Raw genomic sequence first — 22,035 nt, forward strand, 5'->3', positions numbered from 1 at the left:
TCCCCAAGGCCACGAGTTATGAGTCTATGACTCAGAGCCTGATCTCGACTGCCCTCCCGCGCCTTGCTGCCCGGATCCCCTGCGCGCGCCGGACGAGCTCCCGACCGGTTCCTGTGGGCGGGACGCCGACGCCGGCAGATCCGCGTATCGTAATCGAGGCAGGCGTACGGCCTGCTCGCTCGTATAGCCCGGCGGTACCATGCGAACCATGGAACCACCGCAGTAGCTGCAGTCGAGAGCACTGGTAGCACAGATACAGGTCATCAGAAGTTCTCGGCGACAAGGGCGGGGGGGGACACATACCTTCTTATATTGCACATGATGCAGGGGACCGGACTGTAGCCCAGGAGCATTCCGACGTGGTATTCCTCATGGAGTGACGACATGACGCTGCAGTAATTATGTACGGGGTATCCGGAAGCTATGCCTGTTGTTAAAGCAAAAAATGCAAGGCACAGGAAACGACGCAGTGGTAAGAAAGGGTTCAAGGCCGGCAGTGCGGAAATGGACGGAACTGATGGGAATGGAATTGACAGGTCGGGGAATGACTCTGACTTATACTCTTGAAAAGGAAAAAAAAACTCGGACATTGGACCAAGAAGTGTCGCAAGGTAATTCGGACGGCAAGGACTGCCGGAGCACGACACATGATCGGCCAGCCGTAAGTCGCTTGCTCCGAACATTGTCAGACGTTATCATAGACACGTGTAGTAGCAGTAAGATTCAGGCCGAAGTACCAGAAAGTTTATTCTTTACTGGAGAAGTTGTGGCCGCACCCCTCTGAAACTGTTCCTGCCTCTCCACGGCGGGTTCCGCCGCCGCCAAACAAGGTTTCCGCCAACAAGGTGTCATTATTAGTGCGAGGCACGTCGCCTTTTCTTCTCCAGCGAGAAGCCAGCTCATGCTTATATGATGGCGTGGTCATCTGACGGGATCGGGACAATGACGGGCAGGGCTCTTATTGGCGGCAACAGCTTTAGCATCTGGCGGATATGCACGCCATCGCATCATGGCGCCACGGCTGGTGCAGACAACTGGGCGGAAACTTGACAATACAAAAATGACCCCTTCCACATTTATCCAAAGCTTAAATACAAAAATACCCCAGAGGCCAAGGAAGATCAGGCGCAAGAATGGGTTGCTGGGTGTTTCAGATTGAGGGTTTGCGGCGTTGTGTGTGAAGGCGTCCAAGCGCCAGCTTCCCCCCCCCCTCCCCTGGCTACCACTCTGTCAACGCCAAGACCTTGCGATAGCAACTAAGAATACGCGGGTCGACGTGAGTTGTGAAACCTCTTTTTTTGTCGTGCTTGCGGTCGCGGGAGGGAAGCGGGGGTCGGCACTCCCGCAGTCGGCTCGGGCTTCGTAACTACAAGGGGCCACGACACACAACGGCGACACGGAACCCCCCCATCTTGACACCTCGGCCTCGCCACTTTGCTCCAGATGTGACATTTGTCGAAAAGCAAAAAAACAAAAACAAAGGTGATGGACTGAAAATACAGCCCTGCCCGCAGGGCATTGAAACCGCACAAAATTTCTCCAACAAGTGAGCTGAGCTCTTCTTCATGCCTATGCTTCCTACATACGCCATGGCTGTTCTACTGATGGACGAGAAAGTAGCTTGAGAAGCAGTTGCCGGTCCCCTTTCTGCGAACAAGACCGCCTCATGACGAACAAGAAAAAAAAAAACCCCTTGTCTCCTTGCATGAGCCGGACATTTTCCATCCGCTTTTGCACCGGCGGTCGCTTTCCGGCCCTCCCCCAACAAAGCTTGGAACAGCCCTATGAAACCTAGGGCGGACGAGAGGTGTTTTCCACACATCTGTGCGCTGGCAGAAAAATTCCCTGCCAGGGTGGGTTTACTGCGAGATCGGGCTTGCGCAAGACGTCGGCAGTTTTTGCGCCAAACGGCATTGTCCATCATTCAACTGGAGGATATCGAGCATGACAGAGGAACAAAGGGGGAACTGCCGAATGATGCCCCATCAAAGAGACACGGGACTGGCATATCATCACGGAGAAACACTTTCTCGTGCCGGGCCGTGGTGGTATCAGGCCTTCGGGACGCTCCGTAACCCCGAATCCACCACCGTTTTGCTTGGCGGCATTGCCTCATCGTCCCAACCGCGACGTGCGAATTATGCGTGCAGTCGCAATAGGCACATTTCGGAAGAGAAACGGGTTGGTCGGGTTGTCTTGGCGCTCCGCACTGGCTGCCTCTTGCTATATTGCTAGGGCCGCTCTGTCCGACTCATTCGTACCGAACGAACCCAATGGGCAACGCTTTTCTGTCCTGGCTTATACAAAAGGACGGACCTCCCGGTCAAGGAACCCTTTGCCCGCCGGCAGCGTGTGCATCTTGGCCGCCGCCGCCGGGTCCCGGGGGTCGATGCCGTGCTTTGAAATCGTACCTCGCTGCCCCCCCCCCCCGTTGTCTTTGTTGGCAATGCAATGTCCCGCAAAAGGGTTCCTCACTTACAACTTGCCGAGTTCGTCATCGAGGCCTCTTTAGCGACGCGCACGCACCCCCTAAACGCGAATATGCCCAACTAGGTAGACAAACTACATGGAAGAACGGTCAATGGAGAAACTCGTTACCTCTTTACCAATACGGACCCCCACGGCTGACCGGCCGCCCCCGACGCCCCCCCACTTTCCTCCGAGCCACGGCCGGCGCCAAAGAAAAAAGAATTGGAGAAACCCCTCTCCACCCAACGCTTGCTCCTCTCACCCCCGCCGTTTTCCAACCAAACACCTCTCTCTCTCTCTTTCCCTCCCACGACTAGAGAGTCTGAGCATGAGCAAACTGGTCCTGCGCTGCCTCGCGTCCTCCCCCAAGCCCGGCCTAATTTGCTCGTACCGCGCCGCCCGACGAATCCCCGCCGCCGCCGTCCCTCGCTCGCCGTTTTCCACCGTTGCCGCGCGCGCCATGGCCGCCTCGTACACGCCTAGTCCGGTGCTGCAGGTGCCGCGCGTCACGATTGCGTGCGTGCAGCTGGCGTCGGGCGCGGACAAGGCCGCCAACCTCGCGCACGCGGCGTCGCAGGTCGCGCACGCGGCGGCGTCGACGGGCGCCAAGATTGTCGTGCTCCCCGAGTGCTTCAACTCGCCGTACGGCACCGGCTTCTTCCCGACGTACGCCGAGGTGCTGCAGCCGTCGCCGCCGGCGCCGGACCGCGCCCCGTCCTTCCACGCCCTGGCCGCCATGGCCCGCGACAGCGCCGTCTTCCTCGTCGGCGGCTCCATCCCCGAGCTCGACCCGGCCACGGGCCGCCACTACAACACGAGCCTCGTCTTCGGCCCCGACGGCGCGCTGCTCGCCGCCCACCGCAAGGTCCACCTCTTCGACATTGACATCCCCGGCAAGATCACCTTCAAGGAGTCCGAGGTGCTGACGGCCGGCGACGCCCTCACGCTCGTGGCCCTGCCTGGGTACGGCACCGTTGCCGTCGCCATTTGCTACGACGTGCGCTTCCCGGAGCTCGCCACCATAGCGGCCAGGAGGGGCGCGTTCGCGCTCATATACCCCGGCGCGTTCAACCTCACGACCGGCGCGCTGCACTGGGAGCTGCTGGCGCGCGGCCGCGCCGTGGACAACCAGATTTACGTCGCCATGTGCAGCCCGGCCCGCGACATGAGCGCCGGTTACCATGCCTGGGGCCACTCCATGGTCGTTAGCCCCATGGCAAAGGTGCTCGCCGAGGCGCAGGAGCACGAGGCCGTCATCAGCGCCGAGCTGGTCAGTGATGAGATTGAAGAGGCCCGTAGGAACATCCCGCTGCGCACGCAGAGACGGTTTGACGTCTATCCGGATGTGGCCCAGGGAAAGCAGTAAAAGCTAGGCGATGCTTTCTAGAAATAGAAGGCATATTGAACAGGGGGAAATTGACTACAGGGACTTCATACACGAGTGTAAAACAGTACATTTTGAATCGTGGTTTATTGTCTCATGACTCAAGGACCAAACGCCCTGATCATTCTGAATATATATTTTATTGCATCACTTCATTTTCACCAGCGCTTCCTCCATGACCAAAAGACCACATTTATTGTAGGGCCTTCTTGGCAAAGTTGGGCAGGACAAAGCTGGCCTTGTGGATCTCGGCGTTGTAGTAGCGGCACTTGGCCTCCTCCTCGGCTGGGGTCCAGGAGCGAACGGGCACCTTGACGTCGCGGGAGGCGTCCTTGCTGCAGACCATGAAGCCAATCTGTCCCGAGGGGTAGGTGGGGATGGTAGTGTAGGCGTACTCGACCACGGGGAAGATTTCCTTGCAGTCCTTCTTAAGCTGGGTGATGAGGGCGAGATGAAGCCACTGGTTCTCAGCTGTAATAGACAAGACGGGTTAGCGACAGTCGGCGTGAGCAATGGAGGTAAATAATCAAAAATAACAGTTTCTAAGAAAACTCAAGGTCACTGTCGCGGCGGCACTACCGGGCGGCAATTCGGGTCTGGAAAGGTTGAGCACTCGCTCACAGGTGGGCGCCTCTAGGAGCAGGGGACGAGCAGCAAGCCGGGCAACGCAACGCAGCCAGCCAGCAGCCATTGAGGAGAGTCAAAGCTCTCAGATGAGAAAGGAACCTCATCATTTTCTCGCCTGTCCATCATCAAGAGCGCGCGCCGCGACCTTTTCCACTGAGATAAATAAAACATACAACCTTGGGTAGTGATGACACCGCCCTCGCGGAGGGCGTCGTGGAGGAGCTGGAAGTAGGGCTTCTGGAAGAGGCTCTCGGCGGGGCCGTCGGGGTCGGAGGAGTCGGTGATGATGACATCAAAGGTGTTCTTGTAGTCATCGAGGAACTTGAAGCCGTCGCCAATGTGGACGGTGCTCTTGGCGTGGGTGAGGCCAGTGGCCATCTCGGGCAGGAACTGCTTGGAGACGCGGGGGACGGCCTGGTTGGGACTGGGTGTCAGCTATCGGGTCCATAATATGGAATATAAGAAGATATACCTCGTCAATGTCGCAGAGAATGGCCTCCTCGACACAGTCGTGCTTGACAACCTCACGGAGGACGCCGCCGTCGCCGCCGCCAATGACGAGCACCTTCTTGGGGTTGGGGTGCGAGTTCATGGCGAGGTGGGTAATCATCTCCTGGTAGGAGAACTCGTCACGTTCGGTGCACTGGATGACGTTGTCGAGGACGAGGACATGGCCGTAGTCGGTCGACTTGAAGACGAGCACGTCCTGGTACTTGGACTTTTCGTGGTGCAGCACCTTCTCGACCTTGAGGGTCATGGCCTGGCCGGGCCACATGTGGGAGATCTCGCGGAACCAGCCATCTGTGCACGTTAGTGAGGAACAATTCGATTATTTCAATGTGTTTTGTTTTTGTTTTTTAGCAGCGCTGCGATAGCTTCACCTTTGCGCCCCTCGCTTCTCCCAATGAGGAGGGGTAGCAATGGCGGGGTTGCAGCCGCTTCAAGACAAAGCCAGCAAAACGTACCCTTAATGGTAGGGTGAGTAATCTCAGACATCTTGTATGTGTGTATAGAGGCGGAAATGGACCAAGATAGATGTAAACGATTGGAGTGAAGACGTGATGGTGAAGGATCAGGAATTGGGAAATGGCGCGTCCAAGGTCGAGCTGCAAAAGTTTTCCTCATGCAAGCCGTGCTGGTGCTGTAACAGAGGCCCAATGACGGTTTGGCGGGGTAGGTAGAATGGGGAAAATTTGAGTCGCAGGCAGGATAAGAAAAAAATTTGGGACCGCCCGTCATTCGGCGGGGCAACATCCCAATCCACGGGAGCCCGCGGAACGATGTGAAGAATATTGCCCAAATCAGGAAATTTCAAGAGATTTATGCCAATGGAGTCTTCTTTCCCGGACTTGTCAGAAGTCAAGAGCTACCTGTACTCCGGTCATACGCTGGAGCATCCTTTGAGCTGCCGTTCTTCTCCTGCCATGCACCGACGGTCCGGCCCCCAAGCCCAATTCCTCACCATGTGCTCGAAGCGGTTGCAGCAGAGCAGATAATATCCGCTTGATTCATGCGTGGCCCGATGCCATGCGGCCTGGTAGAGCAGACCTTGTAGCTGCATGCGCGCAGCCATGCCGATGGCCAATCGGAAGACGAACCGGGCGAGTTGAAAACAGAACGTGAGAACAAGTATCTTTCCTCCTGCTGTCTCTGTTCTCCGGGTCAACAACCCAAGACTGTCTTCGAGTTTGGCAGGGATCGTTGCTGCAGTCAGCTTCATCTACATATCAGGGTTGCGTAGCCGATCCAACCCTTACTGCAACATCCGCACTGCAGATCGGTGGGAGCAGATGAGATCGCATCGTGGGAGGGCGCGTGGAGAACGCGGTTTGCAACGTATTACAGGATGTTTATACTTTCACCGCGCGGAATCATGCACACCCCGAGCAGTTTGGCCCGGACCGGAGCGCCAAGCCCGGCTTCGCTAACTAGTCACCCAGGTACAGATTCGCCGTCACGCCCTTGGATCTGTAGAGATTTCTTACAATCGCAGCTCAACAGTCAAGGCGACGCGGTTGCTAAGCGTCGCTATGCGCTTTCAAAGAAAAGATATGTCTCGGGACAAAGTAGGCAAGGTCGATAATGACGGGAGCTAGCGGCCACAATCTGCCTCGGTGCGATTGTCTTCCCTGTCGTGGTTGAGATTTGAGCCGCAGTCGCTAGCGATGCCCATTCTATGTAGGCCTCTGAATCTAGTTATCAGTGATTTGTAGCATTTTACATATGAACAAAACGTCTCTTGTACTCGGACTCGGACCTCTTCCCAAGCAAGTGATCGATGGTCAGCTACTGCAGGGGAAGTGGAGTCCAATAGGACTGCCCAGACTGTGAATGTCGCCCAGCTTCTGCCGCAATGTCTCGCATAGGCGTCGAAGAGGGTAAGACAATATTGGTTATAGGTAAACCCTGCATGGGAACAGGGCAAGTTCAGAGGGACTCGGGAGCAGGCGTATCCTAACCATGTTGGTGTGACATGCCGAAACTAGAACAGCCGCTCTTGGCTGAGAAATCAATCTGCCTTCCCGACTACCTAACTAGTTCACGCTGTTACGTTTACCCTTGCGAGAACCTCATGCTAGTTAGCGTGAAGATGTGGAAACGCTAACCACGGCAGCTTTTCCCAGTACAGTCAAGACTAATCGTCCTCAGTCAGCAACTGGTTTCACAACAGGAACAAAGACGACGCTGGTGTGGCGGCTTAGAATACGAATTGACGGCTTTCAAAACATTGGCCAGCCAGCCGGGTCTCAACCAAAGCTGCCTCAGGGGTAGCGCGAATCAACGTAGGCATGGCATGGCAGGTCTGTCAGATCTGACAGGTTACCAGTGTTATGCAGTAGTACGGATAGCATGCAAAAAGATGGTACGTTATGGCGCCATGCACGACGGCGTAGTTGGGTCGAAAGGCCGTGCACTCGTAACTGATGAACGACCAGTTTGCAGCCAAGATGCGTTCAGGCCTGTTGGATCGACCAGACAATGTCGTTCCTATGCGCGTGGTCTCGACGGGGATGTGGGCACGGCCAGCGCCCTCTTTCACATTGCAGCATTTCTGTATCCGTGCCAGTAACCAGTCAACTACCTATGTAGTCATCTAGTTAGCTGTATGTTTGCATGCGCCGCCAACTAACTAGTTATGTACCTACCTATCTATGTAGTTGTCTCCCCTATCCTTGTTTCCATGCTGGTTTGGATCCACAGGCACCACATCTTGCCGTTTTAGCGTGACCAAAAGTCTCCAAGCCACCACGGGTCTGGGGCGGAAGAGAGATGTCACTACTGTACGTACAAGGAAACTGGGGTTGTGGCCATGGCCTCTAGACAGACGGGTAGCGAATAGTTATAGAAGCAGCAGGCAGTGAGTAGATATGCACGCTTCCCTAACATGTCCGGGTCAGGAGAGAGCGGACCGCCCACAGTCAGCAAAATAGTTGCGGGCTGGAGCGATGCCCTTCTGCCAAAAAAGTGAAATGGATTGAGACTCAGCTGTGGCTTGCCAAATCATGCAGCGCGTAGCAGGGGCTTGGCTTCCGTGGCGGGGCGTCCATCAGGTTCTGCGGCATTGGCCAAAGGTCGAATAATAACTTATTAGGGCTGCAGTAACTAAAGAAAGACGTCTAGGGCGGTGGCCGGTCCTAGTTATGAATATGATGAACACATGGCGCTGTGGCGGCGCCCGTAATCACAAGTGGCATGCAACCCTTATATGCAGGCCCATCTGGGGTTGGTTATTGAATTGCTTGGAGGCGCTCCATGCTACCAATACGTCGCGTTCAGAGACATAGGCGCTGGCTGGCATGCGGACAATGGCTGGACGTGAGGGTGGTGTAAATATAAACAGCGCCGCCCGGGCGAGGCAAGGACTTGCGAGAAGCGAGAAGCAGGCCATGGTGGTGGTGGAGAATTGTTAACTATCAGTACTAGTAGGTACTTTGTAATAATTCGCTAGGCGGCTGAAGAAGGCCTTGGAGTAGCTGTGCTCAGATGGCAGTCGGCACTCAGCTGTACAAACAGAAGCTGAGATGAGGAGGGCCGACAATACCGAATGTTTGTAGTGTTCGGGCTGTATTCAGAGTTCATCAAAGCCATGTACTCTGTAGGTGGTGGTGTCAATGATGCGTTGTTCATCGCCTGTACACGGAACAATTGACAGCTGGAGTGGAGTGTCGAATAGTGTATCAAAGGGGGTAGAGCAGGAACAAGGTCGCGAATCGGAAAGCAAAGAGTTACTCCGTAATAATAAAGGGAGCGGCTGCTTTGAGGGGTCAAGCTGTGTATCCGGACTATGATAAGCAATGGTATTCATTAGTATGAAGCAAAGTGGGTGGTGCGGAGTAAGAGTCTGTTTGAGGCGAGCAGGGCTGATGAGGAGGGGCAGCCGCGCGTAGCAGGAGAGGGAGTCCGTGTCGGTAGTTGTAGTTAATGAGTTGGTGAAAAGGCCAAGATTGCGTGCAGACTAGAGATTAAAGATGGATGCAGCGCGCAGTCAGTGAAGCGAGGGGCAGTCTTTGTACAGTGGACGTCCGTTTGTTGCAGCACAAGGCCAAGTTTATCATTGGTTATTACCTAGTCCCTCATTGACGGCGTAACTAGGCGGTCTCGTATGGGCGCACTACCCAGGTAGGTAGACATACCTAGGTAGGCAGGTATTAGGTAGTATCCCGGATTACTCAATAAAGTCTGGTGCCGAGGATGCTCAGACGGGTTTTCTAGCACGTCGTCCCGTCTTTGATGGCTTTGGCGTTACTAACTTATTAGCGGCTGGGGAGCACGAGCTGGCACGGCCGTGGCAGGTTTTAGGTAAAAAAGGCGCCTGGACGGTTGCTCCCGACGCATTGACTTGGGCGGGCTGCAGTTTGAGTTGGGGGCTGCATGGAGGATCTGTGGCAAACTATTGTACCTGAAAGGATGGCTAAATTGGTCATGATGATGATGGGTGGTGTATTCGTAGGAATGCATAATCATGTTTCAAACACGGCAGGAATTGCTCGTTGACAGGATTACAGCATTGAGCTTGCTTGTATTACTGAAGAATCTACAAATTACAGGCGATGGGCAGCCTGTAATTGGTACTGCTACCAGAATTCCTCTAGCCCCTGCCCACTGTCGTCTTTCCCGTCCTGCCCCTGCTAGATGTTATAATAACGCGTCTCGAGTCTATATACGGAGTAGAACAACTAGTAAACCTATAGTTAAGCCGGCCGAGACCCAGAAAAACCCGGCACACAAAGATGGTAGGTTCATGTCCCTTTCTTTTTCTTTTCTTTTTCCTGGGATTTAGCGTATGGGCACAGTGTATTTTGGCGGGCCTCGGGAAAGAGTCCAAGGTTTGGCAGCGCCCCCCCATCAGCCATGTACCTACCAGCTCTGTCCTCTTGCTCCTGTTCCTTTGCCCAATTGCAACTGCGAATATATCCAGAAAATGAAGACGTCTTGTACATTTTCTTCAACATACTTTCTCTAGCCAACGAATCCGTAGCTAGCTAACTATTCCTCCATCTCCACTCGTCCCTGTATATTGCGCTCCGTAGCAAATGCTACTTTGCTCGAGGCCGCCCCCCCGCTCCTCTGCCCACGATTACCACGCTAGACGGAAAGCAGACTGGCAGCTGGCCCTTGAACCTCGACGAGACAGGCCATTCTGCCCAACTCCTAATTATTAAGGTACCTTGCCTGGCATCGGCAAGAGCTGGCTGACCCAGCTCCCCTCGTCCACTTTCGAGTTACCCTCTTCTTTTCTTCAACTTTTTCTCTTTCTGATATCTCATTTCTATTCTCTTCTTCCTTCTGGACCCAATTTCGGTTCTTTTCATCTCTTGGCTGTAATCCGAATGGTCCTGTTGTCTGTCATTGGCCTCAAACACCCTCCAAGAAAAGCGGCAGCCCAAAAAAAGGTTCAAGACACATCGCGGCCCCCCGGTCAGAGGAAACCTTGCCATCAACCAGCCCGCTCTCCCTGGCCTGTATCTCTATCCGTACTCTGCTGCAACCGTTCGCCTGTCACGCACCACAATCACCCGAGTCGCGCTTCCCTCCCACTCGTCCGAGCTTTCTTCTTCCTCATTCGAGCTCTCCGACTCCCCGACTTCGATAGCCTCAACCGCCGCGCCGCTCTCGTCGCTCCCTCCCGCAAACGTCATCCCGCACCACATCTGCTCCATTAGCGCAGCCTCGTCGCACACTCTCGCTCGATCCCGTCCTATCTATCCCTCTAGCACCCCTTGGTCTCGGCCTCGTCCTTCACTGCCGTCCTCGTCAACGGACCCCGCAGCCCTCGATCCTCCCCAAGCTCGCCCGCACCATCCGCGAAACTGGCGCCCCCTTCGAATCCTACCGGTAGATGCTGTAGCCGCCTCGGCTGTGGACGTGTCTGTTCTTTCCTGCGCCTCTCCGAAATGTGCTTCAGCAGTCGCAAAAGCGACACCGGCGAGGCTCGCTCCCGCGAACTCGACCGCATGCTCCGCCAGGACGAGCGCCGTATGGCTAAGGAGGTCAAGCTCCTTCTTCTCGGTGAGTCCGATGCTCACGCAACACAAGCCGCCCCCCGACCTCGTGTCTACGGCTCCTTTTTCTTTCATGGCTTCATCCCGCACCGTCAGCACCGCCCTCGGGATGTGTCGCACACGGCGCAGCCATGTGGAGTCATCACCAGGCTCTCTCATCCTTGTCCGGCTTCTGACTCGCAGCAAACTAATCTGTGTGTAACACGCAGGTGCCGGAGAATCGGGCAAATCGACCATCCTGAAACAGATGAAGCTCATCTACTCCCAAGGCTTCAGCAAAAGCGAACGACTCGATTGGAAACCCGTCGTCTTCAGCAATATTATACAGTCCTTCCGCACCATCAACGAAGCCATGTCCGAGCTTCACTATGAATTCGACAGTCCCGACAACGAGGTAGGTACCTCCATCAGCTCCCGTCCACCTTTCCCGCTGCTGGATGACGCCATCTGCTGCAATGGGTTCAGCTTGCGCGCACAACCGATAGTCACATGCGTAAACCGCTGCAGTCAACCACATAGCTAACAGATTACTGCAGAAATACATGGCCCGCATCCTCATCGATCACGAAATAAGCCCTGAAGAAACGCCACCCCAGGAATATCTTGAACCTATCAAGAGCTTGTGGCAAGACAGCGGCGTGAAAAGGGCCATTGCCAAAGGCAACGAATACGCGCTCCACGACAACCTAGCATAGTAAGTGAAGCTCGTCGAATGACACACATACTTGGTCTCCTGCGCCGATACTCATCTACATCAGCTTTGTCGAAGACATTGACCGTCTCTGGGCCGACGGCTACGTTCCCAACGACCAGGATCTCCTGCGCTCGCGACTACGGACCACGGGAATCACAGAAACCATCTTTGACCTCGGTCAACTAACATACCGCATGTTTGATGTCGGTGGCCAAAGATCCGAACGCAAGAAGTGGATTCACTGCTTTGAAAATGTCAATTGCCTGCTGTTCCTTGTCGCAATTAGCGGGTACGACCAGTGTCTAGTAGAAGATAAGGACGGAGTATGTCGCACTGCGCACCACGATGGACGCAATGCATGGGCTAACACGTTGCTGCAGAACCAAATGAACGAGGCGCTGATGCTCTGGGAATCGATAGCCAACTCACACTGGTTCACGCGGTCGTCGATGATTCTCTTCCTCAACAAGATGGACCTCTTCCGCGAGAAGCTGCCGCGCAGCCCCATTAGCAAATACGGCTTCACCGACTACCACGGCCCGGCGGACGACTACAAGGCCGCCAGCAAGTATTTTCTCGACAAGTTCAAGGCCCTGAGCCGCAATCCGGAAAAAGAAATTTACGGCCACTTCACCAACGCCACCGACACCAACCTGCTCAAGATTACCATGGGCTCCGTGCAGGACATGATAATACAGCGCAACTTGAAGCAGTTAATACTATAAGGCAGATACGCGGGGTCGCCGCTGTTGCTGTCATTCACCTTTTGTCGGCAATAGCTTCTCTTTCATTTGCCAGGTCCCAGCCGACTGGTGCTTGGGGTGTAGTACTCTCTTGGATGATTCCCATGTATGATTACGGTATTTTCACGGCCTTGCATACAACGTCCTTCATTACGTCTTTTTTCCTTTTTTTTTCCAAAACTTGCGTGATTTCGATTCCCCGTCGCTATTTCTTTTTCCGGCGCCGCACTGAGCGCAGGGCGAGCGAAAGGCGACTCTTACAGGATTGAGGGGCACTGCGCCAACAGCCCCTAAAAGCGGGAGGAATTTAATTTGTGGTTATACCCAGAGATGGATGAATCCAGACTGCTTTGACACACATGAGCTGGGAGGCAAAGCCTTATTTTTCTTGTTACTATTTTTGTTTCTTGTCCGGGCGATATTCACTCATGATGTGGTTTTCTTTTGTTGATATTTTTGGTGGTGGGCATCATGTTGTTTTATGCTATCGTTTGGGGCTTTTTCTGTGTTCCCATCGTTCCCCTTTTCTACCCTTTTCCTCTTTTTCAAGTATCAGGACTCTTGCCAACATGATGCAAGACAGATGAGCAGAGCCACAACACATGTGTTTTTTTAGGGAAATTCTTGTAATGCAAAGAAAATACCGCCGTAAAACTTGTGCAAAATGAGCCGAGAGCTAGCAATGGGTGGCTTGTGATGAGCAGCGAGTCGGGAACCGACGCAACGGGACGTTCGATTGCCAGGCAAATAAATATATGCCGTGAAACTGGAGATTGGAGAAGAAGCGTTCATGGCTTGTTAATAATTTCAGCCACGGCATCTGCCGACATGATAATTTTATGCCACTCGATACCATTTCAACACGCTTGCATAGAGTGTGGTGTTTGATCTCGGTTCCAATCTCTCAGCCTTCCCCGCAAAATGGATCTTCCATCGGCAGCTCAAGGAAGGGGAGCTTTTCTGGAGCACAGTCACCCCAGACTTTGTTTGAATGGTATAGGGCAAGATAGTTAGTGCACCAGCACCTGTGTGTGTGCCTCGTCTAAATGTGCAATAGCTCTGAGCCCGTTGCTACTACTCAATAGGTCCTCATTTTAACTACCGGTGACGTTGCTAATTAGGCCACTATAAAATAGGCTATCCGCTAGTATATTCCTAGAGCACTAGCACTTGTGTGCCACTTTTGCTGGCACTCGTTCAACACATGTGTGATAATATGGCGGGCTGCCACCTTTTCCTTGTTTACAGTCCTCCAAGCTGCAACCTCCCCATGGCCCATTGTCATTCCTATTGACCTCTTCATCACGCAGTATCCTTGACTTTATCGAATCGCTAGAGAAAGGGACAGAGAGAAGATGGTCGCCGCCAGCACCTTTTGCGCGGCCACCATTGGCCTCCTGGCCATGGCTGCCGCCGCCGCAACAGCAAGCAATGTCATTACCGACGACACGTACTTTTACGGCCAATCGCCGCCCGTGTATCCCTCCCGCAAGTCTCCCCATGGTTTCCCCCCGCAAAGGGGAATTCGAAAAGCTAACTCTTCTCTTCACAGCGGACATGGCTGCCACCGGCAGCGCGTGGGCCGACGCCTACGCCAAAGCAAAGGCCCTCGTCGGCCAGATGACGCTCGAAGAAAAGGTCGGGCTCACAAACGGCGTCAGCGTCGACAATGGCTGCCCCGGCAACGTCGGCAACGTCTCCCGGCTCGGCTTCCCCGGCATGTGTCTGGGCGATGCCGGCCAGGGGCTGCGCGGCACGGACTTTGTGAGCTCCTTTCCGAGCGGCATCCACGTCGGAGCCAGGTACGTCGCGCGTCCCTTTCTTCAGCCACACATTTCATCCTTTGCACTCGGGACGCTGACAACAGATATCGGGGGGGGTAATAGCTGGAACAAGGACTTGGCGGCCCGCAGAGCCGCGGCCATGGCCGACGAGTTCAAGAAAAAGGGCGTCAACGTGCTCCTTGGGCCGGTCGTTGGGCCGGCGTGGCGCGTCACGCTCAGCGGCCGCAACTGGGAGGGCTTCGCGGCGGATCCGTACCTGTCCGGCTCGTTGGCTGCGCAGACCGTCATGGGCATTCAAGGTCAGGGCGTCATTACCAGCACAAAGGTAAACCCCCTTTTTGTTCCTTGGCCCTGCGTTGAGTAAAGGGTCAATGACCATTTCTGACCAGTCTCATATCAAAGCACTTTATTGCAAATGAGCAAGAGACCAACAGAAATCCCAGCGGGGATGTTCAGTCTGTATCCTCCAACATTGACGACAAGACGATGCACGAGCTGTATCTTTGGTATGGTAGACCGAACAACAGCATTTGATGAACGAAGAACTGATTATGCCTGACTCCCCGCGCCAGGCCCTTTCAAGATGCCGTCCACGCCGGGACCGGCAACATCATGTGCTCGTACCAGCGCATCAACAACTCGTACGGCTGCGCCAACAGCAAGACGCTCAACGGCCTGCTCAAGACGGAGCTCGGCTTCCAGGGCTTCGTCGTGTCCGACTGGGGCGCCCAGCACACGGGCTACGCCGGCGCCCTGGCCGGCCTCGACATGGCCATGCCCGACACGGGCTCCTTTTGGGGCGCCAAGCTCGTCGAGGCAGTCCGGAACGGCTCCGTGCCCGAGTCGCGCGTCAACGACATGGCCACCAGGTATGGATGCTCTCGCGGTGCAAAACTCGCCTCTTGCAAAAACACACGCGCTCATCTCTTTGCCTATCTGTAGAATCCTCACCCCGTGGTACCATTTCAAGCAGGACCAAGCATTTCCCAACCCAGGGTTCGGCATGCCCAAAGACGTCACCAAGCCGCACGCCGTTGTCGACGCCCGCGATCCCGCCGCCAAGCCCGTCCTGCTCGCCGGCGCCGTCGAGGGCCACGTACTCGTCAAAAACACCAAAAACACGCTCCCGCTGACCAAGCCGCGTCTGCTGTCCGTCTTTGGCTACTCGGCGCGGTCGCCCGACCTCTCCGGGCCGGGCCCGGGCATCAAGCTCTTGCAGTGGCAGCTCGGCGCGGAAGCCATTGACGCCAACGAGGCCGTGGCCGGCGCCATCGGTCGCGCGGACCGCGTGTCGGCCATTGGCATCAACGGCACGCTCTTCTCCGGCTGCGGCTCGGGCGCCACGACGCCGGCGCACGCCCTCGCGCCGCTCGACGCCCTCAAGATGCGCGCGTACCAGGACGGCACCGCGCTCTTCCACGACCTGGCCTCGGCGGCGCCCGTCGTGGACCCGGCCTCGGACGCGTGCATCGTCTTTGGCAACGCGTTTGCCTGCGAGGCGTACGACCGCCCGGCGCTGCACGACGCGTACACGGACGACCTCGTCCGCGCCGTCGCCGACCGCTGCCCCAAGACCATTGTGGTCCTGCACAACGCCGGCCCGCGCGTCGTCGACGCCTTCATCGAGCACGACAACGTCACCGCCGTGCTGCTCGCCCACCTGCCCGGCGAGCAATCCGGGCCGGCCCTCGTCGCGCTGCTCTACGGCGCCGCCAACCCGTCCGGCAAGCTGCCCTACACGCTCGCCCGGAACCAGAGCGACTATCCGGCCCCCGGCCCCAGCAGCACGCCGCCGTCTGGCGACCGCTTCGCCCACTTCCCGCAGTCCAACTTCTCCGAGGGCGTGTACACCGACTACCGCCACTTTGACCGGCAGGCCATTGCCCCGCGCTTCCCGTTTGGCTTCGGCCTGAGCTACACGACGTTTGGCCTGGCGGGCGCTGCGGTGCGGCGCGTCGCGGGGGCCGCTGCCACCACCGTGGACGAGTATCCCACGGGCGCCGTGATCCCCGGCGGCCGCGCGGACCTCTGGGACAACCTGGCCGTGGTCACGGTCGAGGTGCGCAACACGGGCGGCGTGCACGCCGGCGCCGAGGTCGTGCAGCTGTACGTGGGCATGCCTCCCGCCGGCGAGGACGCGCCGCCCTGGCAGCAGCTGCGCGGCTACGAAAAGGTCTACCTGCAGCCGGGGGAGGCGAGGACGGCGTCGTTTCCGCTCACCCGCCGCGACCTGAGCGCGTGGAACGTCGAGACGCAGCAGTGGCAGCTGCGGCGCGGGACGTATACGTTGGCGCTGGGCACGAGCAGCAGAGACTTGCCGCTCAAGGTCTCTTTGGAGATTTAGAGAATGATATACCTGACATGTTGTAATAGATAATGATGAATATTCTTTTCCCCGACACGTCATCTTCCTATAAATGTAGTGCATTCTTGGTTGGATCATGCCTCCAAGACTCGCTACGAAAGCAGTTTGCTCGCCGAGTTTATTGACAACCCAGTGCTCTGCGCCTAAACTTGGCATCTTGGAATACGAGTGGCTTGATATCGCGTCCTACAGCTCGTGCAAAAGATTGTTGCTGATTGCTACCCTAGAGTCGCGATGCCGCCGCGCCGGCCCGACTGCCATCATGATCAATACTGGAGCGATTGTTACCCAGCCCCTACGATCCAACGCTCAAAGAGCAAGATGCTTATAAGCTCTTTTCAGATTCTGAGCCACAATGCTGCATATGCATTATTTCTGTTTCGCGCCGAGAAGCAAACGTCTGTAGCCAACAGCAGCCACAGGCAACCAACACGTCCTCTCACCAGATCCATCATATTCAACCACAGCACCCCATTTTCCCAAGCTAACGTAAACCTAGACCTTCACTTTGCTCCGTCGCTACCCTCTTCTCCTCCTTTCTGCCACTCCTCTCATAAAATCTCGTTACATAACAGCTCGGCGCTTCGTCCAAGCCGTTTACGACGTCGTGTCCATCGCCCCATCCCATGTCAAGCCTCAAAGTCCTGTTCTTTCTTTGGCTCCACGCCGATGGATCATTCTTGAGGGGTCTTTTCCTTTTTTTTTCTCCTTGTCAGAAGGGATGAGACGATTGACTGACTCGCTCCGATGGAGTCCGATGGAGGTCAAGATGAAAGGACGGCGGTGCAGAAAAAAAAGTGGACAACAAAGGGAGAAGAAGGAAAAACTAAGAATGCTTCTAGAGGCATGGTCAGGGCGGCCTGAATCCAGATCCATCGGTGTAATCGAGGGTCGCAGAGATAGGAATAATAGAGTCCACAAATACCATACATGTGGATGTGCGGCCATTACTCGCGTTCGAGGCGAGAGCGACGGCGGACCGTAGCCACAACATCTGATGCTCGAGGCCACGAGTGTCGGGAGCAACGGCCAATGCAAGAGCCACAACCCACCATCAGAGATCGCATGTCGCTGGAGGGGGGCGTGAGGCCAAGCCAGGACCGGCGGCTTGCTGTAGTTAGATGGAGAGCGTACGTCAATACGCCAGCCAGTCAAGTACAGGACTGCCCGTATTGTACTCCGTTCTCCAAAAGGGAGGTAGGTGCGCCGACTCAACCGACAGCCAAGGCGAAGCTGGACACCGTAACCTGCGCTTTACCGGAACGGCCGGCTTTCCACGCGAGCGCTCTCTGCAGTCCCGAACCACTTGACCGTCCAAGTTATTCCATTCTCCCAGTGATAGCGCTGTGGGTTGTCAAAGTCCAACGCTAGAATAGCCCATGACGGAACCAAAAGGCGTATCGAATGTTAGCACCACCGTATCGTATCCACCACCAGCTAGGTCACGCGAGCAAGAAAAACCATCTAGATGCGACGGGTGTATAGTCCAACGTGCACATATCTCTTATTTCGATATTTCCCTTTCGATATGACAAGGGATGACTCGCCAAGAGAAGAAAGAAAACCTGCTCTTTGTTCCAACTGCTCGGATCTTGTCAATGACGAAATCTGACTCGAGATTGGCACACCCCCCCTGCCCCGGTCGTCGTCGAATGAACGTGTGGGGGGTTGTTGATCCCAAAATTCCGTTCCAGTAGAAGCGGTCAACTTCCTTCCATTGGAAAGGAGCTTTCCTTCCCTTCCCTTCCCCTTGTCGACGCCCTCTTTTGATTACCAGTATATTCCCCGCTTGTCATCGGCCAATGCCTACAAGCGATGCCCAAATGACCGCGGTAGATTGGCTCTGACGTCGAGAGCAAGGCTCACAGCTGGGGACAACGAAAGCCGGGAGGGGGGCGATAGTAGACAAGAAGATGAGGCTGTGCCGGACTAGGCCAGGGCCAAAAATACCCCATGTACGGAAACCTGCCACATTCGTCATCCATGCATCGCGACTCCGGACTGCCGGGCGGACGACATGTTCGCTGTTGCAAATGCCGAAGCGTCCTTTCGACCACCAATCTCTGCTAGTTGAAGGAGGGGGGGTTGATGATCGGTGCCTGAGAATCGCACATAATTGCCGCTTTCAGCTCCGAGGACGATCCCGCTAATACAGCAGCACTAGCCCCCCCATTCCACCTCGGCTCTTTTGAAATCGACAGCGATGGACAGCTGCGAGAGGTCCGATGCAACCCTCCCCTTTACCATGTTCCAGCATTTTTTTTTTCCCGGCACAACCACAGCGTGCCACCCGTCTGATTAGCCAGAGACAAAACCACTTTCGCGTAAATGCAGCGGACCCGAGTTGCGTCCAGCCAGAGGGGGGCAGACGTGTGTCAGTCAGTACAGATGGGGTTCGTTTTCGCCAAAACCCACCAACTCGAGGACCTCCAGCAAAAGCTGCGATTCAGCTCATTCGGAGGCTCGTATGGACAAACCCCGTTCGAGTAGGATCATTACACGGTACGGAGTAAGTGGCCAGCAGCCCCCTCATGGCTTCAGGAAGACTCTATCCTGCTTTAGAGAACGAGAGCGAGATATGACGAGATGGGACGCGGGTTCGTTTTGAGGGCTATGTAGATTAACATTGGCGCCGGCGTCGGCACAAACTACCTGCATTCTGGCCAGGCGCTCAGTGACGGCGGCACTAGTCCGATATTGTCCGTCACAGTCCAACGGACACGCCCTTTTCAAAAGCCAATATAGCAAAATCAGTAGTCAATCGACAGGGTACCTTGCCCCTGCTGCCTCCAGTGACATTCCGATTTTTCAGGACCATTCTTGCCTGCCGGCCAAAAGAAACCCGCTTTGCCCGCTCCGCAACGCTGTCGAAGCACGTAGCGCGGTTTCCAGAAGATGAACTCACAGGGTATCTGTGAATGCAACTGTAGCCGGGTGTGTTGAAGAACAATCAAGAGGAGTGATGAGATTGGCCGCACACCCCTCGGGGCAGGGAGGGCCGACGTCGTCAACAACCCCATGCCTCACACTGCAACCTCGGATGTGTGACATCGCGAGTCTGCCCAATACGTCCCTTTTGGAGAACAGGCTGGACCCCATTGCCAGTGGACGCTGTATTTGGAGTCATCGCGCCATCCCGGTTTGGTATTTTTCCGGCGTGTGTCCGGCAGCTTGGAATGAGCCGGCGCAAAGTCGTGTCTCTGAACGTTGCATCGGCAGATGTTTATCAGGCTAAGAGCCTAGACAAGAGATCGTAGCGGCAGAACGCTTCTGCAAACCCGTCCAATATTCCTCAAACTAGTGACACACTGGCCAACGCACGCCAACGCAGGATTCAGGTAGCTCGGCCAACTCAATCATAGCATAGCGCTTGGCGACATATGGGTAGCATGACCTGAAATGTACCAGCAGGTTCTCCGCAGTATTGTATCCAGTACGGTGGTACGGCGACTTCATATCATGTCGTGCTGGGTATGTCAGACCCGTGTCGTATGCTGGGCTTTGCGTCATGGTCCGCACCGGGGCCGTCGTCGTTGGTCTTCCCGTTCCGTTATTCAGTAGACCCGTCGGGACCGCTGAATACTTGGACGGATGAGATGAATATCAGCGGAGAAATATAGGGACCTCAGAATGTATGAAGCTGGCTGTCGTCACACCACTGATAGCGGTGTGCGTGGACGTGAGCCCTTCACCACACTGATTCGCATTACTCAGAGCAGCGGTGGAGCCAAAGCCTCATCTCATGCATGCGTTTGACCATACTGACGCCCCTGTCGTAGCAATACCAGATTGCAACGGGGAGGTCTTGAGACATTCTGCTTGCTGAGTCTGCTGACCGCTGCCAAGCTGAACGATCCCGGAATGTGGGCGAGTATATCAGCGCAGTCATACGTCGCATCACCAATTTTCCATTGCCGAGGCGTTACAGGCACGGCATATGCAAGCTGTAAAGATGTGACAAATTCCTTGCAGGATACAATTACCTGGTCTGTTGAACAGAGACGCCTTCTTGACAGATAGCGGACGATATAAGCTCTTTGACAGGATTCCCCTTTCAGAACTTTGCGGAGATTCTATACATCTGGTTCAATTTATGCTGACGCTTGCAGTGGATTTCTGTAGCGGTCACTCGTGCAGCTGATGCATCAGTTTGATCGTCTTTGACCCGCCATAATAGGCGCCGGACATAGTTCGGCGAACTGCTGGTAGACATCTCACCAGGTAGTCGGAGACCAGCGGTAGCGAAATCAAGATTACCGAATTTCGGAATGGCAGAGTCTTCACAGGCGTAATATAAGACACGCGGACCGTAAAGTGATTGTGTGAGATCATCAGTCTTCAGGCTGTCAGTGTTTCAGAAGGGGGACCTAGGACTGCGCCAGCACGTCCTATGTCTGGGAGAGAGATTGGCACTAGCTGCAGCGGAAGCGAGATCCGGATGAGATGCGCCAAAGCGCCAGTCATGCCCACCAGAGACAGAGAGAGTTGGTGCCGGCGCTAGTGCAGAGCAGATGAATCTCCAGGGGCGTGTGCGACAAGTTTATCAAACTGCTACATAGATCAAGATCCATGCAAGACATGCTGGACAGACGGGGGTTCAAAGCGTCATGCATTTTCCCCTTACATTTTGGTCAAACGCTTGGAATGAAATCTGATCGCTCAAGTGCGGCGGCTGGCATGTCGTATATCCCGGCAGATGTTCGATCTAGAAACGAGCCAAAATTCTGGCGGCGCTCGCTTAAACGAGCGTGGTTGACGTTGTTCTTGTGTGGCAACAATTCCAGCTTCTGTTGAGTGTACTGGTAGTTGTACTGGTATTCGTTACGGGAGATCACTGGTCGTCCCTCAGGCCTGAAGATGGCTCGCCAACAGAGCTGAGGAAAAGCGCCAACATTTGCTTCTTCCAGCGACCAGACCGAGTGGGTTTGACGCCGCATCGCAATTGCCGAACGGAGAACGGCGCGCGCCTGCATAGTTGGAATGTAAGCAGTCACAAGGCCGTCGCAGCGGGTCAAACGACAAACCACCTGAGCTTTCACTGTGGTGCAAAGCAGTCTAGGGCAACTTTTCTTGCCATCTAAGTCAATCTCAAACACCTCAATGCGCGAAATAGGTAGCATAACGCTTGGCGTCATTTGTACTCTGGGAAAGGCGTCCGTAGATTTCTGCTGTCTGCAGCCAGCCAGACGACTTTTGTCATATTTGACATGGGCAACCAAACCTGCAGGCAACGTCGCGGGGGGGGGAAGGGGGCTTTTCCGAAGGCATGTGGTTATTGGTGTTTATTAGCCGACATCGCGAGACCAATACCGCGGATGAGAGCAATAGCCGTAGTTCCAAGGCTTGGCTGAAGGGTAGCAAAAGCTGCGTGGTAAGGCGACAGACAGACAGGCCATCAGGTCTCGGAACATCGGGCGGCCGCAGCGAAAAAAGCTGAGACATGGTCAGATGGCGCTGTGTGGGCAG

The 22,035-nt window shown here is 55.3% G+C and overlaps 6 protein-coding genes across 6 annotated transcripts; 3 read left to right on the plus strand and 3 right to left on the minus strand.

Annotated features, from left to right (window-relative positions):
- Positions 1 to 921: 921 nt before the first annotated feature.
- Positions 922 to 1,411, minus strand: CCM_00552 (uncharacterized protein; the record flags this gene model as incomplete). The annotated part of the gene is made up of 3 exons (XM_006665712.1): positions 922 to 1,034; positions 1,104 to 1,227; positions 1,388 to 1,411. 3 exons carry the CDS (start codon positions 1,409 to 1,411, stop codon positions 922 to 924), a joined length of 261 nt encoding a protein of 86 aa, XP_006665775.1.
- Positions 1,412 to 2,797: 1,386 nt separating this feature from the next.
- Positions 2,798 to 3,835, plus strand: CCM_00553 (nitrilase family protein (Nit3); the record flags this gene model as incomplete). Its single annotated transcript, XM_006665713.1, has 1 exon — positions 2,798 to 3,835. The coding sequence occupies one exon, from the start codon at positions 2,798 to 2,800 to the stop codon at positions 3,833 to 3,835; it is 1,038 nt and encodes a 345-aa protein (XP_006665776.1).
- A 211-nt stretch (positions 3,836 to 4,046) lies between these two features.
- On the minus strand, positions 4,047 to 5,476 carry CCM_00554 (spermidine synthase; the record flags this gene model as incomplete). The annotated part of the gene is made up of 4 exons (XM_006665714.1): positions 4,047 to 4,324; positions 4,654 to 4,915; positions 4,953 to 5,281; positions 5,362 to 5,476. The coding sequence occupies 4 exons, from the start codon at positions 5,474 to 5,476 to the stop codon at positions 4,047 to 4,049; spliced, it is 984 nt and encodes a 327-aa protein (XP_006665777.1).
- A 5,399-nt stretch (positions 5,477 to 10,875) lies between these two features.
- Positions 10,876 to 12,402, plus strand: CCM_00555 (guanine nucleotide-binding protein alpha-2 subunit; the record flags this gene model as incomplete). Its single annotated transcript, XM_006665715.1, has 5 exons — positions 10,876 to 10,990; positions 11,193 to 11,377; positions 11,520 to 11,677; positions 11,742 to 12,000; positions 12,058 to 12,402. The coding sequence occupies 5 exons, from the start codon at positions 10,876 to 10,878 to the stop codon at positions 12,400 to 12,402; spliced, it is 1,062 nt and encodes a 353-aa protein (XP_006665778.1).
- Positions 12,403 to 13,775: 1,373 nt separating this feature from the next.
- On the plus strand, positions 13,776 to 16,548 carry CCM_00556 (beta-glucosidase; the record flags this gene model as incomplete). The annotated part of the gene is made up of 5 exons (XM_006665716.1): positions 13,776 to 13,923; positions 13,973 to 14,529; positions 14,607 to 14,710; positions 14,777 to 15,073; positions 15,147 to 16,548. The coding sequence occupies 5 exons, from the start codon at positions 13,776 to 13,778 to the stop codon at positions 16,546 to 16,548; spliced, it is 2,508 nt and encodes an 835-aa protein (XP_006665779.1).
- A 1,998-nt stretch (positions 16,549 to 18,546) lies between these two features.
- Positions 18,547 to 22,011, minus strand: CCM_00557 (uncharacterized protein; the record flags this gene model as incomplete). The annotated part of the gene is made up of 9 exons (XM_006665717.1): positions 18,547 to 18,715; positions 19,290 to 19,481; positions 19,597 to 19,808; positions 19,891 to 20,144; positions 20,226 to 20,265; positions 20,355 to 20,513; positions 20,788 to 20,847; positions 21,207 to 21,711; positions 21,959 to 22,011. 9 exons carry the CDS (start codon positions 22,009 to 22,011, stop codon positions 18,547 to 18,549), a joined length of 1,644 nt encoding a protein of 547 aa, XP_006665780.1.
- Between the last annotated feature and the right edge of the window lie 24 nt (positions 22,012 to 22,035).

The sequence above is a fragment of the Cordyceps militaris genome (genome assembly GCF_000225605.1).
Source record: "Cordyceps militaris CM01 unplaced genomic scaffold CCM_S00001, whole genome shotgun sequence".
Classification (NCBI taxonomy): domain Eukaryota; kingdom Fungi; phylum Ascomycota; class Sordariomycetes; order Hypocreales; family Cordycipitaceae; genus Cordyceps; species Cordyceps militaris.